We start from the raw sequence: 20,367 nt of genomic DNA, 5'->3' as shown, positions 1-20,367 counted from the left end.
GCAGCCCGAAGTGCTTCACATTGAATAATTGACATCTCACAAATAGACACAGAATTGACATAGAATACAGTTACCAGTAAAAGTAAATCTTAAGAGCTTATGTAAATATCCTTTTGATTATTTTTATTATAAACTTGCGCTTTTATATATTTAAAGCAGTAGTTTTCGGTGACTCCGCCCACTCCTTTGTCACTTCGTAAACAAACGTTTGAGCGTGTTATCTTTTTTAATTATTAGTTCTTTATTCGTTTTTAAAACAAAAATATATTTAACGCAGCAGGTTTCCCGTGACTCCGCCCACTAATGTTACGTCACTTCGTAAACAAACCAGTCACCGGAAGTGGAGGTCTCATCGTTCTCTAATCAAAACAAAAACATCTCTGCCAGCTTATTTTTCAGCTCCTCTAAAGGTTTTATAAATATGACAGTGATACCACGGATAATATAACAGTCACACGTTATCAACATGGAGGGGTAGAAAAACGCTAAGTCACGCTGACTAGTTTTAAATCTAGCTTTTAATAGGTTAGTGTTAGCTTAGCATTAGCTTAGCAGTTAGCGCCTCTCCATGGCGTCCTCCTCTTCCTCCGCGGGGCTCCCTCCTCTCCGACCCGACAGATCTGCCTCCTCCTCCGGCTCTCACTCCGCTGGCAGACCGCCTCTCCGTCCCCTCCATCACCCCCTACACCCGGCCCACTCCTCCCCGGGATGTGTGCTTATGGTGGAGTCAGTAGACGATGCGGAGGGTCTGTATGTTGCTGTGGAGCGATGCCCGCTCTGCAGCACCTCGCGCCGCAGGCTGACCTGCGCGCGCTGCGTCCAGGCCGGAGACTTCGTGTACTTCGATGCGAGGAACACTGAGAGGTAAACAAAGAGGTTCTGATCAGTGGGGTAAAGTGAGATTGGGACAGCGGGCAGTAAACTAAACATTCAGAGTGACAGGGAAACACCAGAGGAATGTCAGCAGTAGAACATGTAGTACTCAGATGTAGAACATATGTAACATAGAGATGTTGAGGAATCATTAGGGTTAGGAGTTAGGGATACAGGGGCTCACTTTAAAGAGGGTACTACTGAGTGAGGGAGCACAGGTTAGGGCACTGTTGTATTTCCTCAGGGGTATAAAGCCATTTTAGGTAAGCTTCCACTGTACATATGTGCCAGATTTGCTCCAGTTTGTGACTCTTACAACCTTAGCTACAGAGCCTGGATATGGGTCCAGGTTCCTGCCATGCGGACTGAGGTTTGAAAATGAGTCTTTTTTATTCTGGTCCTTGGTCTTGGAATGACCTTCAATCACATCTCAAACTGACGGCACTTGTCTCAAAAGCATGTTTTAAATTGAAGTTGTCTGAGGTCCTTACCACCAGCTGCTCTTGCAGTGATAAGCAGTTCCTTTCTTACTGTCCTAATGTGCTCAATGTAGTGACTGCTTTTCGTCTTTTGTTTTCTTAGTTGTGTTCTCTGTATTTTATATGTCTGTGTTATGTGTAACGTTGCTGCCTTCTTGGCCAGGTCAGCATTGAAAATGAGATTTTATCTCAATGCTTTCATCTGGTTAAATAAAAAATAAAGTACTGGGGTTTTTCATAGGATTTGAGGTGCTTTTTGTTTTCATTTAATTGTGAAGGGATTTAGAATGTAAAAAGTATGATGCGAGGAACACTGAGAGGTAAAGAAAAGAGGTTCTGATCAGTGGGGTAAAGTGAGATTGGGGCAGTGAACTAAACATTCAGAGTGGTAGAGAAACACCAGAGGAATGTCAGACTCAGCAGTAGAACATGTAGTACTGACATGAGAGGAACACTGAGAGGTAAAGAAACAGGTTTATGATCAGTGGTTGTGAAGTGTTAAGGGGGGCAGTGTGCACTTAACAAAACATTAAGATAGACAGGGAAACACCAGAGGAATGTCAGCAGTAGAACATGAAGTACTCAAGTGTAGCAAATATGTAACAGAGAGATGTTGAGGAATCATTTTAAGGAGTTAGGGATACATGAGCTCACTTCAAAGAGGGTACTGAGTGACGGACCTCAGGTTAGGGCACTGTTGTATTTCCTGAGGGGTACTGGGGTCTATCATAGGATTTGAGATGCTATCTGTTGTTGTTTTTTTTCCATGTAATGTTATTATGAAGGGATTTAGAATGTGAAACGATGATGCAATAACACTGAGAGGTAAAGAGAGAGGGTTGGCACTGAAATACACCAGATTAAAGCCTTACATGTGTGGTAGAACTTTAAATTCCCTTAAGAGAAACAAATACGTGATTCATATTAATAATTTGAGCCGTTCCCAACTGTTTATGTCGAGATAAAGGTTTATTTTATGTTGGTGACAGAAAAATGACAAACCATCTGTGGTCAATTTAGTAAATGTTCTCCCTTTCTAACTCGAACGTTAGGTTAGATTTTGTGTAAATGATGTCTATTGACAACACATTTGAAAAAGTAGAGTACATCTTGTGGTATGAATACAGTTGCCTTAAAAGGTGTAGCACCGATTTGGGTGATTATTTAATACTATATGCTTTATAACAAGTCAAACCGGGAGGACAAAAGTTGATAGGAAGACAACACAAGGGTTAATGAAGAAAGTCAAAATACATTTGAAATCGATCTCAAACTGTAACAGAGCCACTTCATCACCAGAGGATAAAGAGTCCCATCATATGAGAAAGAAAGCAGCCGACGAATGCTTCCCATACATTCTCAAACTGTCTAAAGATTCCACCATGAAACGATCTAACCCTCCTCTCTGTACTCTTTACACAGCTACACGCCCACTCGCACTCTCAGGTCAGCTGATCAGTTGCTCCTGAGGGTGCCAATAACCAAGGTTGCCAATAGTCCATTTAGCTTAGGAAACCATCCTAACGGAGTGAAATGACCCGGAAGTCCTTCAGTGGCCCGGAAGTGCCGTTCCAATTCTCTAGATGAAAGGAAAGGAGGTTTCAAACTTCCTTTATAACCTCCTTTAGCTTAGGAACCACTGGACCTCCCTCACCGAAAGGAGAGGAGAACATGCTGCCCCACAATGCCTTGCAGCCGCAGCATTTGCCGTCACTCAACAGTCGGCCGTTCACGGAAACAACCGATTATGACCGAGAAATTATATCATGAAAGTTACGGTGCTTATTAAGCATTTTAAAACGTATGTGGTAAGTTGCCAAAGTGCTTTGTTTTGAACGTTCATCAGTATTATAATCAAAGAGAGAAATATGAACGTTAGTTTTTACTGAAATGATCAAATAAAGTCAACATCTCACAGTCTTTACTGAGCTGTGGGGTTTGTTCAACTTTTAAAAGATGTTTGAATGGTGATCACAGTGATAGATGGTAAGGACTAACGTTTATAATAAATACATCTGTATTGATTTTAAGATCTTTTCACACAATCATACGTATTGGGATCATTTGTATTCATGTGGACCGGAGGGAGAGGGTGACGAGCACAAGTTTCACTTTCCTTTTTTATTTCAATTCCAACTTTGGTCCTGAAGAATATGTTTCTCTGTTGTCCACGTTCATAAAGCAAAGCAACAGCATCAGAGCACGCTGCAGAGTCTCTAGATGAGTTTACAGTAGTCCCTCGTTCTTATTAAACATCCATGTTGTAGTCCGCTGTATAGAAAACTGTAGTTTCCATGGTTACCCCACAGCAGCAGACGCACATTCATGACGTCCGCTGGCGCATCATAAACACGTCGGATAGTGAAAGTGCAGTCGGATTCTCTAAAGTACCGCAGTCTCTTCTCCTAAGTCCTTTCGAATTCTCCTATCCACTCTCCCTTAACCCCGTGACGTTTCACTCAGAGGTCAAGGGATAGACGATAGGGTTGGACGTTGAGCTGATTTTTGGACTATTGGACCGTAACCCAAGTCTAAGCGCGGAGGGCACCGTGCTTTCTCTGCTGCGCCCCTAACCGGTGGAACGACCTGCCCTTGCTCATCAGACAGGCTCCACACCGTCTGCTTTTAAATCCGTCTTAAAACCCACCTCTTCTCCTTAGCATTCGTAAACAAGTAGATTGTTGCTTTTATTTGCTTTCAGTGGTCTATTGTTTTTACTATATGGTTTTTAATTGTTACGTTTATTCTGGTTTGTTTTGTGTTCGTATATTTTATGTGATTTTATACTTATTTTTATGTTTTGTGAGCTGAGCTGTGTGATTTTATATTGTATGTATCTCTCTGTACAGCACTTTGGTTTGGAGGTTTTAAAGTGCTATATAAATAAAGTTGGATTGGATTTAACCTTTCGCAAATCCAGCTTTCGCCCCATCTTGTACCTAAACATCTGTATTGCGGAGGTAATATTCCAAACAAAGTGCAGCGACGGACTAAACAAGAGAAAAACATTGTGGACGCGCAAAAACTCAGTCTTTCCAACAGTATGCGTTTGACCTTTTATTCCAAACATTCAATAGTCCATATCCATATGCGTGCGGTCAACAAACGTTTTCCTTCTCCAGCTCACTCCCCCTCCATCTATGACAAAGTGCGCAGGGAAAAGCAACCGGATACATCCGCAAACGTCACCACACAAATCCAATGACACGCCCACCACCTATAGTGACTCAGAAACATGTACCGTGACAGACACAGACAAATACTTCATATGTGGCTCCTATTCTGTCTATGTTTCACACACAAAATGCAATTGACCAGAAGTATAAGACGTGATACATTTACACAACAGAATACACTGTCCTCTTCCTGCCAATGCCCAACTCCATAGCCGCATTTAGACATTTCAGAGTGGTCTTACAAACATCCACAACACATCCCTTTACACAAGTTTCTATAAATGGGACCTCTGTCCATTTATAGAAACCTTGATCCCATTAAATGTTAATTGTTTTTCACATCGCTCTGAATCGAGTCACTGCAGTGCTTTTGGTGGAAGATAGAAGAGGGTGTAGGAGTCATTTAAGAATTGATTTTGTTAAAATAACAGCTTAAATATGTCATAAATACATGCTGAATTGAAAAAAGGACTATAAAATGAAAATGAAAAACACATTTGATTATTTTCTAGATATGAACTCCACATTAAGTTTCAATTTACGTTGTTGTACTTCCTAACGTTAGTTTCATTTGGACCATTTCTGCTTGAAGTTGATTATCTTGTCGGTTAATTCATTATCATCGTTTGGGGTAGTTAGCATTAGCAGCTAACACCCTACTGTGGCTGTTTGAGGTCCTTTTTTTAGGCCTTTGATGTTTCTGTGCTGCTGGTTTCAAGGTTTAGTTGAGTCTATCCGTGTTGTCTTTTCATGGCTGCATCGGTCTGTGTGTGAGTTGCTGTTATTCTAGTTAAGCTGTCGTGCTGTAGTTACACAACCTGCAAACATAACCTTGTCCTCATAGGCTCCATGTCACAGATCAGTTTCACAAACTGTGCATTGGGGACCACCAGGGGTCTCTGCGGTGCTTCCAGGGGACTTCAACAAGATAAAAAAACGTCTTGAATGATTATCTTACTATTATGTTTTCTATGTTGGTTTTTGTCTGCAGATACATTGAAAAGTTGGAGCGACTGAAGAAGCTGAAGGAAGAAAAGGAACGGCTTCAACAGAGGTAAACATGGAAGCATTGACAACAAGAGTACACTCAATGAGTTACAGTACACAAACTTTTCCACACAATATATCGTGCCACTCTTGTTGTCATATTGCAATATTAACATCTCTATTTGTCCACTCCTCTCTCCTCCTCAGTGCCATCCAGAACATGGACAAGAAGCTGCAGGCGGATGAGATGGTGAGTGTGACGGGGTTCAATTCGTCCCTTCGATACATGGCTTAGTCGGTTGTTTAAGCTCCAAACAAACTTTATTTATATCAGCAACAACAACAAAATAGCGAACCAGCACAAGTTAGACAACAAAATAAAATCCACAAACAGGCCGTCCATCACTCATTAGAGTAAACATGCTCTGGGTTGCCTTCTCTGCAACCAACTCCCAAACATGTCCCAACTGTTGCCTTCATTGCAACATTCTTCCGAGTGACACAGTCAGAAAAAACTCCAAGGAACCAACACCGTCCCTTTTGACCCCATAGCCCCTCCCACAGGCTCACCGTCAACAGGTGACACAATCAACTCAAAACCACATTTCAACAAAAGAATCCGACCCAAATATAAACAGGTTAACCCCCTCTTAACATAATCATTCCCCATAATTAAACAAAAGTAAAATAAATAAGAAATTGCATGGTTCATTTGGGAAGAGAGCAGGAAATGTTTGGTGTGTGTGTGGTGTGTGTGTGTGTGTCGGCTGTCAGTGACGGAGTCAGTCACTCTGTGACCCGCTCCGTCACAGTGAGACATTAACTGGACTGTAACACCCTGACATCTGGAGCCTCTGATGAAGACTGTGGCCAACCGTTGTCCAAAGTTTTAATTGAATTCACCACTGATACAAATCAAACACATTCTGTCTGGGACCTTTGATGTCTATAGATGAGAGTAACACCTACGTCACTTCCGGGCGAAAATTACGGCCACGGCCACTTTTGGGGGAAACAACGCTGTCATTTTAATGGCGGTCGATACAGATTCTGAAGTTTTTGCCAATCTGATCAGAAATTTAAGAAAACCGTGGATTTGTGGATCTTCAAAGAGCCCGATCACGATGGCCAGTCAGGCAAACAATTACATTAAATCATTTGAAATCGACGATCAGGCTCGATATACGGTTAAATTAAAATCAATAGCCGAGGCTGTAATTTTCGCCGGCTGTTACTCTCATGAGCGAGGCGGAAAATAATAGTTGTATCATGCCAACAAGCTGCTGTGTCGTTTATTGCACCTCAAACATTAAAACAAATCCAGAGTTCAGTGTTTCTGAACTTCCTCTAAGAAGAAAGGACGGAAACAGAAGAGCTCTGTGGCTTCAGGCTCGATCGCCATTCAAATGACAGCGTTGGTTTCCCCCAAAAGTGGGCGGGGCCGTAAAGTGACGTAGATGTTACTCTCATCTATGGACATCGATCGCCTACTGCTATATTTAACCATATATCGAGCCCGCTCGTCGATTTCCAATGAGTTCATGTAATTGTTTGCCTGTCTGGCCATCGTGATCGGGCTCTTTGAAGATCCACAAATCCACGGTTTTCTTACATTTCTGATCGGATTGGCAAAAACTTCAGAATTTGTATTGACCGCCGTTCAAATGACAGCGTTGTTTTCCCCCAAAGTGGGCGGAGCCGTCATTTTTGCGCGGAAGTGACGCATTTGTTACTCTCATCTATGGAGGCAAAACAAATCAACTTAACACCTTGTTTTATTAACAAAAACTTGTTCTATCTGGTTTAAATTCTACTCTTTTGGGATTTCCCATTGGGTTTGTCTTTTTTTCAGGTTTAGAAAGTTCCAACCTCTCCATTAGCAACTTTTATTTTTTAAATGATTTGGACTTTTTCTGGAATTTCTGGATCCGAAAAGACTAACTGGAAAACATTATTTTCTGGATATTGTAACATCTAAATGTTATCTGAATCCTCCTCTCAGCAATGGAAGATCATGTCGTGTAAAATGAAGATCGAGCAGCTGAAGGAGGCGGTCGCCGTGGGGAACGAGGAGACGAAGAGCGGTGAGTTTTTAACTACAGATGCAGTGAGATTTTCTTTAAACGACGGCGTACAAAAACACTTTGTACATGTCTAAATTTGACGGGGAAGGGATCTGAGATATCTGCGACTGGTGCATCTCTGATTATATTATTATTTAGGCAGAGCTTCACATCTGTCGCTTTATTTCCAAACAGGAAATTCTGTGGTGTTTATTTGATCTTAAGCCCAAATAACTTCACTGAGAACCAAAAACACATAATCTGAACATAACTAGAACATGTGTTGCTTTATTTGACTAAATAATCAGACTTGCTCCCACTTTGCCTGTTTTTAAATCTGGTTTAAAGACCTACTTGTTCACCCGTGCTTTTACAGACCGCGTAAAACACAAATCACTTTCTAAAGTGGGGTTTTCTATTTGGTTGTGTTTTGACATGTTTTTTCAGTCTGTCGCTATAAGTATGGTTTTATTGTCTCGTGCTTTTTATTGGTTTTGTCTAAATGTATTTATGCTGCTTTTTATATATTTGGTCAACTCTGTTGTTTTTAAATGTGTATATATAGTCTTTTTGCACTACTTTTTATTTTGTATTTTTGTATTTTATTATATATGTTGCATTGTTGGAGGAGCTCAGGTCAGAAGAATTTCATTGCCATTTCTACACTGTAGTCTATGAGCATATGACAATAAAACCTGTTAGAAACATCTCCCTGGTCCCCGGCTTGAGCTTCAACCTCAGGATCCATGTATCTGTGATCCTCTCCAGAATGGAAGTAGTCATCACATACAGAGCATCAACTAGTTCCTGAACAGTGTCCTTCACATGCTGATAGACAAGAGAGGGAGTTACACCGTCACAAGATGGAGGAACAGAAAGCAGTATTCAATGTTTACTTCAGATTAGCTCCACGTCAGAAATGAGCATGCTTGTCATATGTCTCTCTCCATAGAGGCTGAATCATCATGTTAATCACATAGCTCTCATCTGCCTCAAACAGTCCTGATGCTCTTCTAGGTAATCACACATCCTGTCATGTTCACAGCTACAGTTGGGATACCTTTGTTATCATGTGGACTCTCATGTTGGAAGAGGACATTCAGGATTTTCCCAACATAACCTTTGAATCTTTTAAAATAATGTTAGATTGAATTGATAAATATTAACCTCTCCTCCTCCTGCTGCAGATAAGGAGCTACTGCTTCGCTCTCAGGAGGAGAAACAGCGTCTGCAGCGCCGGGCCGGACGTCACCAGGAGAAACGAGATAAGATCGAGCGACACAACCGGCGTCTGGGGGATCTTCTGGAGAAAAGAAGCCGCGAGCTGCAGAGCCGCCTGGGGCAGCTGGCTACTCTGAGGAGGGACCACATCCTGGAGCTCAACACACACATCTTCCCCACGCAGGAGGATAAGCAGGGCAGCAGGTGAGACACACACACACACACACACACACACACACACACACACACACACACACACACACACACACACACACACACACACACACACAGATAGACACAGACACATACACACACATACATACATACACACACACACACACACACACACATAGACACACACACACACACACACACACACACACACACACACACACACACACACACAGATAGACACAAACACATACACACACATACATACACATACACATACATACACGTCACACACACACAGACAGAGACACACTCACTCACTCACACTAACACAGAGACACATTCACACACACACACACACACACACACACATACACACACACACACACACACACACATATATATATATACATACACACACACACACACACATACACACGCACACACACACACACACACACACACACACATATATATATACATATATATATATATACATACACACACACACACACACACACACACACATACACACGCACACACACATAGTTAAGGGGAATATATAGACTATTATTACTATGGAACAGAAAGCAGTAAAAACTGGCAGAATAAACTGAATTAAGTCACATAGTAATCCTGGGCACCCTGTTAACACACTAACCTCCCCTCTGTGCCCCTGCGCTTGTCCCCCAGAGACCCCGCGGACGTGGTGGCAGAGTGCGACCTTGCGCTGACCTCCAGCACGGTGAGCGAGCTGGCGGAGGCTCGCCGGACCACCTACCTGTCGGGGCGCTGGATCTGGGACGACCAGAACGGAGAGACCAGCATCAGCATCACCGGACCCCCTGTTATTCTGCCTAGCAACGGGGACTGCTCCGCCTACTACAGCTGGGTGGAGGAGAAGAGCACCAATGAGGGCCCAGGTGAGGAGCCAGGGGGCGGGGCTTCACACTGACCGGCAAAACTATTTTCATGCACTGGTTTAATATTAGGGCTTGGAATTCTTTGCTTCTATAACATGTCTTTTGAAAGTGGAGATAAAATAACCAATATTAAGATTTAAATGTTTATTTGACTGCATTTGTATTATTCACTTGTGTATATTTCTTCTAAATTCACCAATAATTAGCACTAGAAAATGCTGCATTTGCATATTTAAACCTACATTTTTTTTTATTTCTCTAGGGAAGATTCAAGGTGATATTTTTCCAAATGCGTACACTTTGACAATATACCTGTGTACCTTTTTCACCTGAAATGTCTCTCCTTAATAGTTTAAATAGTTTTTTAAAGTAAAAATCCAAACAGTCTCTTGTTTAAAGAGGACATACAGTATATGCTTTAACACAGGGATTTAAGCTTCTGCAGACCATTGACATGCACAAACCCCTATATAACACGCTACTGTCATCGCTACTACCTCTGCTTTTACAACTCTTATTTATTTATTTATTTGTGTCTATTTTTTCTGTTGCTGAAGAAATTCCGTTATATTCTATTCTACAGTAGAGGGAAAACCCACAAAAATGAATAAAAGGTCCTCTTTAAACTTCTCTCTTGACCTTTGACCCTTGTGTTTCTGCAGAGTTGGACCACATCAACCCGGCTCACACCATCAGCGCCGCTCTCTGCTACGCCACGCAGCTCGTCTCCATCCTGTCTCACATCCTGGACGTCAACCTACCTAGGAAGCTCTGCAACAGGTGAGACAGGAAGCAGCACAGACTGGCAGAATACACTGAAAACTTAAATTAAGTTGCATGATGTTAGGAAAATCTCATTCGTCCCCGGCTTGAGCTTCAACCTCAGGATCCATGTATCTGTGATCCTCTCCAGAATGGAAGGAGTCATCACATACAGAGCATCAACTAGTTCCTGAACAGTGTCCTTCACATGCTGATATCCAAGAGAGGGAGTTACACAGTCACAAGATGGAGGAGTACATCATACATCCAGTCATGTACAAAATACTGACTTTTTCTCAAAATTATGACTTTTTCTCAAAATCTCAAAATTATGACTTTTTCTTACAATTCTTACTTTTTCTCAAAAACTCAAAATTCTGACTTTTTCGCAATATTTTTGACTTTTTCTCCAATTTACGACTTTCCTCAAAATTAGGACTTTTTCTCAAAATCTCAAAATCCTTACTTTTTCTCAAAATCTCAAAATTATGACTTTTTCCTCAAAAACTCAAAATTATGACTTTTTCTGAATACTTAAAATTGTTAATAATCCCTGGTCCCCAGCTTGAACTTCAACCTCAGGATCCATGTATTTGTGATCCTCTCCAGAAAGGAAGTAGTCATCACATACAGAGCATCAACTAGTTCCTGAACAGTGTCCTTCACATGCTGATATCCAAGAGAGGGAGTTACACAGTCACAAGATGGAGGAATAGAAAGCAGTATTCAATGTTTACTTCAGATTAGCTCCACGTCAGAAATGAGCATGCTTGATGTCTCTCTCCATAGAGGCTGAATCATCATGTTAATCACATAGCTATCATATGCCTCAAACAGTCCTGATGCTCTTCTAGGTAATCACACATCCTGTCATGTTCACAGCTACAGTTGGGATACCTTTGTTAGCATGTTACTCTCATATATGAAGTTGATGATGCGTTCAATGACACATCCCAGCGTGGGGAAACTAAGAGCTTCTTTCAATGTGTCTGATCTCATGTGTGTTTTGATCCTCAGCGAATTCTGTGGAGAGAATCTGAGCAGATATCGCTTTACCAGAGCTCTGAGCAAACTGAACACCAACATCCTCCACCTCTGCTTCTCTCAGGTCAGACACCGGCAACTTCTCTCCACTACATAATATTTATAGACGCGCTGCTATGGACAGTCCTGCACTAATGTACATTCTCAAAGATATTGAAGTGACTTGTTATTTTGTATATATTGATTGTTGTGCTTTTATTTAGGTCTTAATGTGTGCATATGTATACATGTGTCTTATGATTGTGTATTTATAGGTATATACATATTTGTATACACATTTTAATCTCTCTGTCTGTACACACAAACTGAAAGATTGACAATAAAGTTGACTTTGACGTAAAAGCAGTTTTCAGGTGCTTCAACTCACGTCTTCCTCTGTGTGTTTTCAGCATGTCGACAGTGACAAGCTGCACCCCCATCACACTCTGAGGAACATCATGTTTCTGGTTTCCCCCGAAAACGACAGCCTGGGCCGGTGAGACACTCCTATAAATATGTCTCGAATACTGCAGTGCTGCAGAGATGTCTACAAATCGTATTCTACAGACTCGAAAAAATATCTTTGTTTAGTACAGATTCTCTTACCATGATCATTTTAAATAGATCTTCATATTTTCGGATCACTTTCGGATCAGGAGAGACGGTTTTGATGTAAGAATACATATTTATTGCCAGGAATACACGAATGAATGTAATGGAGTTTTGGCGATTAGCCCCCGTTGTGCAGGAGTATCATTCGGGAGGGGAGAACCGATCCGATGAAACCCCTCGGGATCTAGACCCTGGTGGTGGTGAATGGATAGTTGGGTCTGTCTGAAGGGGAGGGGCTTAGCTTGACCCTGGTGGTGGTGAATGGATAGTTGGGGTCGGTCTGAAGGGGAGGGGCTTAGCTTGACCCTGGTGGTGGTGAATGGATAGTTGGGGTCGATCCGAAGGGGAGGGGCTTAGCTTGACCCTGGTGGTGGTGAATGGATAGTTGGGTCTGTCTGAAGGGGAGGGGCTTAGCTTGACCCTGGTGGTGGTGAATGGATAGTTGGGGTCGGTCTGAAGGGGAGGGGCTTAGCTTGACCCTGGTGGTGGTGAATGGATAGTTGGGTCTGTCTGAAGGGGAGGGGCTTAGCTTGACCCTGGTGGTGGTGAATGGATAGTTGGGGTCGGTCTGAAGGGGAGGGGCTTAGCTTGACCCTGGTGGTGGTGAATGGATAGTTGGGTTAGTCTGAAGGGGAGGGGCTTAGCTGGACCCTGGTGGTGGTGAATGGATAGTTGGGGTCGGTCTGAAGGGGAGGGGCTTAGCTTGACCCTGGTGGTGGTGAATGGATAGTTGGGGTCGGTCTGAAGGGGAGGGGCTTAGCTTGACCCTGGTGGTGGTGAATGGATAGTTGGGGTCGGTCTGAAGGGGAGGGGCTTAGCTTGACCCTGGTGGTGGTGAATGGATAGTTGGGTTCGGTCTGAAGGGGAGGGGCTTAGCTTGACCCTGGTGGTGGTGAATGGATGGTTGGGTTCGGTCTGAAGGGGAGGGGCTTAGCTTGACCCTGGTGGTGGTGAATGGATAGTTGGGTTCGGTCTGAAGGGGAGGGGCTTAGCTTGACCCTGGTGGTGGTGAATGGATAGTTGGGTACGGTCTGAAGGGGAGGGGCTTAGCTTGACCCTGGTGGTGGTGAATGGATGGTTGGGGTATGTCTGAAGGGGCTTAGCTTGACCCTGGATTCAGAGGGACAGGAGGTTAAAGGGGTGGAGGAGGGTTGCGTCAAGTCAGCTGAAATGACAGCTGACAGAGGGGAGAGCAGATTTAAAAGGGTTAGCGGAGCGCTATGATAGGCTTGTGAGAATAGAGCGAAGTGATTGGTTAAGCTGGGGAGTGACGCCCCTGATCACTTATTGAGAGGAGAGAGAGTAGTAACATAGACATAGTAAACGAATGAGTAAAGAAGGTCTTGGTTGAACTTGCGCTGAGCTTAATTTGTCCATGCCTAGCAGATGATCAGTTATGAAACAATGTAGTATAAATTAAACTGGTTGCACATTGACCAAATCCATCAAATGCTGGTTACAAGTTGGGGGAATAAAAAAAAAAAAAAGTATTATTTGTATAATATTTTAAATATTGTTTCAAACGATGAATCCCTCCAAAGAATCCTATTGCAAAATCTGTCCAAAAAATCGCACTTAGTTATTTCTACCAAATCCTGCAGCTCGAGGAAGAATCCTGTCACTCGTTAGATTTATCCTTTCGCCTCTATCTACTTGTCCCTCATCCTTTCTTTATAACTAATGCTGTTGATGTGTTGTGATTTTAAAAAGGTGTCCATCCAGTTATCTGACCCGAGCCGGCTCAGATGATTGGTCGTGCTTTTTACAGCACCACGGCTTCCATTGATGAAATGTTATGTATTTATTGTCAAAGCATTTAATGTATTCATTGCTATCGGGATGTTAAGAGCATTCCATGGAATATAACAAGTGTTTCTGAAATAAATTGCCTACCCCACCTTTAATAATGAGGCTCTTATACTGACTGCTCTGTGGTTCTGGTGCAGGACGGGCCCCTTCGAGGTGAGCGCGGACCTGGAGGAGTCGATGGAGTTCGTGGAGCCGGAGGCAGCCGGGCCGGCGGAGGAGAGTGGAGACGAGGCGGTGACGGACGAGGAGACGGACCTCGGGACCGACTGGGAGACGGTGCCCAGCCCTCGATTCTGTGACATCCCATCACAGGTAGGAAGACCTGGAACAAGCTGTCGTGTCACATTATCATATATTATTCTAATTTTATCTTAAAGGTCCCCTATTATACTGTTTTTCATCCATATATCACAGGTCTCAGATATATACAGAGCCTGTCTCTGATTGACTGAAACACCAAACAGATCATTGCAGCATTACCCACAATCCCCTCTGTTTCAGCCCTGTTTCCAAAGTGCTGATTCTCTGTCTGTTACTTTAGATGAAAATAAGGAGCCCCTCCCCACGCCCCTCTGAGAGACATTTGGTTACAAAGAACTCAATGGTGCTCTAGGAGGAGATTCAGGTGATAAGTGGGGGGGGGTTACCTTGGTTGCTGATTGGCTAATGGTTACACAAGACAAAACATCGTTATGACATCATAAAGTGGCCAAAATCTGATCAGCTCATTTTCAGACAGGTTTTTATAGAAATGGATCAAAAAGAGAGAGAATCTTTGTTCCTGAAACTTTCAGAGTCTCTTTCCACAGAGGGGACACATGTTGATGTAGAAGAGACATGAAGAAGAGGGGACACATGTTGATGTAGAAGAGACATGAAGAAGAGGGGACACATGTTGATGTAGAAGAGACATGAAGAAGAGGGGACACATGTTGATGTAGAAGAGACATGAAGAAGAGGGGACACATGTTGATGTAGAAGAGACATGAAGAGGAGGGGACACATGTTGATGTAGAAGAGACATGAAGAAGAGGGGACACATGTTGATGTAGAAGAGACATGAAAGAAGAGGGGACACATGTTGATGTAGAAGAGACATGAAGAAGAGGGGACACATGTTGATGTAGAAGAGACATGAAGAAGAGGGGACACATGTTGATGTAGAAGAGACATGAAGAAGAGGGGACACATGTTGATGTAGAAGAGACATGAAGAAAAGGGGACACATGTTGATGTAGAAGAGACATGAAGAAGAGGGGACACATGTTGATGTAGAAGAGACATGAAGGAGAGGGGACACATGTTGATGTAGAAGAGACATGAAGAAGAGGGGACACATGTTGATGTAGAAGAGACATGGAGAAGAGGGGACACATGTTGATGTAGAAGAGACATGAACAAGAGGGGACACATGTTGATGTAGAAGAGACATGAGAAGAGGGGACACATGTTGATGTAGAAGAGACGTGAAGAAGAGGGGACACATGTTGATGTAGAAGAGACGTGAAGAAGAGGGGACACATGTTGATGTAGAAGAGACGTGAAGAAGAGGGGACACATGTTGATATAGAAGAGACATGAAGAAGAGGGGAACACTGTTGATGTAGAAGAGACATGAGAAGAGGGGACACATGTTGATGTAGAAGAGACGTGAAGAAGAGGGGACACATGTTGATATAGAAGAGACATGAAGAAGAGGGGACACATGTTGATGTAGAAGAGACATGAAGAAGAGGGGACACATGTTGATGTAGAAGAGACATGAAGAAGAGGGGACACATGTTGATGTAGAAGAGACGTGAAGAAGAGGGGACACATGTTGATATAGAAGAGACATGAAGAAGAGGGGACACATGTTGATGTAGAAGAGACATGAAGAAGAGGGGACACATGTTGATGTAGAAGAGACGTGAAGAAGAGGGGACACATGTTGATATAGAAGAGACATGAAGAAGAGGGGACACATGTTGATGTAGAAGAGACATGAAGAAGAGGGGACACATGTTGATGTTGAAGAGACATGAAGAAGAGGGGACACATGTTGATGTAGAAGAGACATGAAGGAGAGGGGACACATGTTGATGTTGAAGAGACATGAAGAAGAGGGGACACATGTTGATGTAGAAGAGACATGAAGGAGAGGGGACACATGTTGATGTAGAAGAGACATGAAGAAGAGGATTTTGTATAATAGGGGACCTTTAGACCCTTTAGGTTCAAAACTATAAAACATTTTTCTTCTTCTTCCTCCAGTCCATGGATCTTTCCCAGAGTGCACTGCAAGTGTCTCAGCCCTCTGCTAACGCTGGAGGGATGATCTCCTCCGCCGCCGCCTCCGTCTCCTCCTGGTTCAGAGCGTACACCGGACAGCGCTGACACAACACGACCAGAACCTGGGCTCTGCTTCAGATCTGGACTCAAACTCTGGATCAGGGCTCAGAGGTCAGAGGTCAGCAGGTCGATGAGAGTTCAAACTATACTCAGAGACAATAATGAGACTATGAATTTTAATGAGAAGGATCAGAGGGTAACATGTTCTCTATTTAATTCTGCACACCAGCAACTTATAATTTATAACTAATAAAATAATCAAAAACAACAGATGATAAAAATGTTAAAAGTCCAAACACCTGATCATCAAGTCCTCTTAAGATCATTGATTTACTGATTACATTTTTGTAATTTTGTGTATTTTACGAGCTGCAAAATACACACACAGTAAAATGTAAAACGTACTGCTTCACTATTCTTTAATTCTCTTTTATAATGTGTATAAAAACATGTAATGAATGGGTTAAAAACACACTTGTATGCAGTCTCAAGCAGATTGACGTCTGCATTATGCATTTGTTATGAACTACGTGAAGCTAAGCAGACACTTGTATCCAAAGGGACTCACAATAAGTGCAATAGATTTAAACTCAGAACAGCAAGAAAAGTGGTTCAAATGAGCCGAACCATTGACCGACTATAACTAGATCTCTACGGCCGAAATATATTTGATCAACATTGATGTAAATACTACAATCAAGTGAGAATGTAGCGGCAGATAATCAATATAAGAGGTAGGGCTGCAACTCACATAGTATTACTCTTTAAATGTCAGAAAAAAGTACAACATGTCCATCCCTCAAAGTTCAAGGTGGTGTCTCTAAATGTCTTTTGTCCAAAGGTATTCAATTGGATATGATATAAAACGGAGAAAAGCAGAAAAACTACATTTGAGAGGCTGAAAAACTGTGTGTTATTAACCATTTATTACACATTTGTTTACTGATTATACATTTAAACTTTAACAGTGATTTACTTTTCTCTCGTCGGCCTGCAGCCTCGCTGTCCGTCGCCACAAAGGGACTCTTTCTGCTTTTATTTTGGCATTTTAAAAAAAAAATGTCTTTGGTTTTATTTGTCTGCGTGATGACGGGAGCTGACCAACTGAACTCCTAAAAAACAATTTGTGTTTACTCTCATGGACGCCGTTCACACTGGACAGCGAATCAGAAACCGGAGTGACTCTGGTTTCAAACTGTTTTAAAGAAACTGACTTTTCTTGATTTTTTTTTTGAGCATCATGAGGATCTCAAACTGACGCCGAGAGGAGGAAACGATGAATGAATGTAAACGTCAGACTATGGGATGTATTCTGTGCGACTAAAGAAGATGGAAACACGTCGGGGGAGTTTCGATGTTTCTTTGAAGCAGCGTCAGAAGAAGAACTTTATTGTTCCTGCTGAAGGAACAAAAGTGTGATTAAAGTTTCTCTGTGTGAAAAGTTTTTAAATAAAATCCTGTTTTCTGGAGAAAAAAAATGTTTTTGCTAAATGATACGATATATTTATTAATGCTTTTTTTTATCATGTTGGTTGTGGGTGTGTCGGTGAAACATGAAGATCCATCTATGGAGCGAAAAGTTCAAGATTTGTCATTCGTGCAGCTGACCGTATTTTTCCTTTTTCATTTATGCATCATATGCTTTTCCAGATCTATGATTGGTCCCCAGCATCATCCATCAGTTCAAATTTACCAAACCTTACCACGACACACAGGCCGTTTCTCAATGTCGAGTACACCTGCTGCAGAGCCACTATTTCAAGTATACTGCGTCATCGAGTGGCGCCGAAGGACTGTTTAAATGCATGTTAAATGCCCAGCATTCGGCGCCACTCGATGACGTAGTATACTTGAAATAGTGGCTCTGCGGCAGGTTTACTCGACATTGAGAAACGGCCACAGGCTCTAGATCAGGGGTGTCCAAACTTATTTCACCGAGGGCCACATACAGAAAAATATGCAACGTGCTGGGCCACTCACTGGAGGTGTATCGCCTCATAAGTTCAGTTATAAGTTAGCAAAATCAATCAAATGTTGGTACATGATGCTTGTGAGTGTTGGCAGCTCATCCCTTACAACAAAAGAGTGATTATAATAAGGAGAAATATGAAGGGTTTATTTCAAGATTGTTGTAAATAAGTAATTGGGCTTTTTCCTTATCAACTAAGATGTGAAAATATTTCCAACTTTAATTGACTGAATGTATTTGAAAAGTGGTCTTATTAACACATGGATAATACTGTGTAATATATTTTAACATGTATATTTATGAACTACAATATAAGACAAGCACAAGTTTCATTTGTCGGCCAAATCACATTATACTTTTTGAATTTGCTGAGGGCAGATTCAAAATGGTCCACGGGCCGCATTTGGCCCCCGGGCCGTAGTTTGGACACCCCTGTTGTAGACTAAGTCAGGTTTAGTTTCAGGTTCATAAAGTGCTTCATAATCCAGAATATTTATAAATGCAGAAAAAAGAAAGCAGCAGAAATAAAGGAGCAGAATAATTGACTTTAGAAAAAACTAGAAAACTGTTGAGGCTTGAAGGTAAACTTCAAGTACAAAGTATTATATAGAAATGTTACTATAAAGTACATTTACACAGAAAATAGTAAAAGATAACTAGAGAGAACAAGGAAATGATATTAAGAAGTAAATACTAAAGTTGTATTTCAGGGGAAATAATCGTGTGCAGAAAGAAGTGAGAATACATTTGATTTAAATACAGTTTTTGTTTTCTAACAGAGCAAGAAACAACATGGTGACTCAGATTACATTTATATTTATCTTTACACACAATAGCCATGCCCGTGATTGTGCACGTGACAGTTTAGTCTCTGAGCCGCGAGGCCTTTGAGCTGCAGATTAGCGTGTTAGCAATGTTAGGTATGCAGCAGAAACTGATCCCACAGAAACAAACTATAGGGTAGGGAAAGAGGGTAAAGACTTGGATATGTCAAGGATCACTGCTAGAGCCAATATCGATGTTTGAGTTCATTTGGTTCCATTTTATAACCTGTGTATCTATCAGTGAATAGGTTTTCCAATAATATACGTGTTTAAATTCACTCGGTGTGGTGCGGATCTTTTACTGGGTGGACGGGGCGGGGGGCGGGAGAGACACTATGGAGTGTGTGCGCGCTCGTGAACTGTCAACGGGGGGGGGTACACTGTGGACCTCTGTGGTGTGGACCTCTGTCGCCTGTCAGCGCAATTTACATGATGCCGTTTAAAAAATATAATAATAACGGGGCGGTGCCGGTGTGTCAAATGATGCACCCCCGCCGTGAAATGCACCCCCTGGCCTGCCGTAAAAAGCACCCCCCCCCAAAAGATGCTTCTATTAATCCCACCCTCAAACACTTTGGAGGGTATAGTTGTAGGACTAGTACCAATAAATGGAGCAAGTTTCATGTATGTGACGTGTTTATTGTCAGAGATAGCATGTGGTGCATATCGTGGCAACCAGGCTGTTCATAAAAAGCACCCCCCAAAATAAAAATGTTTCTATTAATCCCACCCTCAAGCACTTGATGTAAAAATAAACAATACATTGTAAAGCACAAGCACAAGTATACAGACAGGACGTCACAATTAAATAAAAAAATATATTAAATAAGAAATTAACTGAAAAATAAGTGAGGAATGACCCAACCATCAAAAAGACAACATAGAATAGCGGACTATACGTTAAAATGCTCCCGTGTCAAGGGGTGCATTTCACGACGGGGGTGCATCATTTGACACAACACCTGCTGTCAGCGAACCGAGCCGGCCATTCTGCACGACTGTCACTCAAATGCGGGACATAGTCTCAATTTGTGGGATGCGGGACAAATGATAAAACGCACACACACACACACACACACACACACACACACACACACACACACACACACACACACACACACACACACACACACACACACACACA

General features: G+C 42.2%; 2 protein-coding genes across 2 annotated transcripts in view; both read left to right on the top strand.

Moving 5' to 3' along the window:
- The first annotated feature begins 265 nt into the window (after window positions 1-265).
- On the top strand, window positions 266-17,908 carry atg14 (autophagy related 14). The gene is made up of 11 exons (XM_034207431.1): window positions 266-864; window positions 5,520-5,582; window positions 5,723-5,765; window positions 7,518-7,599; window positions 8,766-9,003; window positions 9,664-9,893; window positions 10,556-10,673; window positions 11,673-11,763; window positions 12,089-12,174; window positions 14,237-14,411; window positions 16,353-17,908. Exons 1-11 carry the CDS (start codon window positions 569-571, stop codon window positions 16,473-16,475), a joined length of 1,545 nt encoding a protein of 514 aa, XP_034063322.1. The 5' UTR covers window positions 266-568; the 3' UTR covers window positions 16,476-17,908.
- Window positions 17,909-18,156: 248 nt separating this feature from the next.
- Window positions 18,157-20,367, top strand: part of LOC117540660 (centrosome-associated protein CEP250-like) — a 39,190-nt gene continuing 36,979 nt past the window's right edge. The window contains exon 1 of the mRNA XM_034207421.1: window positions 18,157-18,163. Within this exon, the coding sequence (XP_034063312.1) occupies window positions 18,157-18,163 (7 nt within the window). The remainder of the gene's footprint in view (window positions 18,164-20,367) is intronic.

The sequence above is a fragment of the Gymnodraco acuticeps genome, unplaced genomic scaffold (genome assembly GCF_902827175.1).
Source record: "Gymnodraco acuticeps unplaced genomic scaffold, fGymAcu1.1, whole genome shotgun sequence".
Taxonomy (NCBI): domain Eukaryota; kingdom Metazoa; phylum Chordata; class Actinopteri; order Perciformes; family Bathydraconidae; genus Gymnodraco; species Gymnodraco acuticeps.
The sequence above is the reverse complement of the archived record's forward strand: the minus strand, read 5'-3'. Positions and strand labels throughout refer to the sequence as shown.

Bases quoted from the DNA above. Each gene is read 5' to 3' on its own strand.
- atg14 (XM_034207431.1), top strand. From the start codon at position 569: ATGGCGTCCTCCTCTTCCTCCGCGGGGCTCCCTCCTCTCCGACCCGAC. The intron at 5,583-5,722 runs GTAAACATGGAA...TCTCCTCCTCAG, and splicing joins AAGGAACGGCTTCAACAGAG to TGCCATCCAGAACATGGACA. The intron at 7,600-8,765 runs GTGAGTTTTTAA...CTCCTGCTGCAG, and splicing joins GAACGAGGAGACGAAGAGCG to ATAAGGAGCTACTGCTTCGC.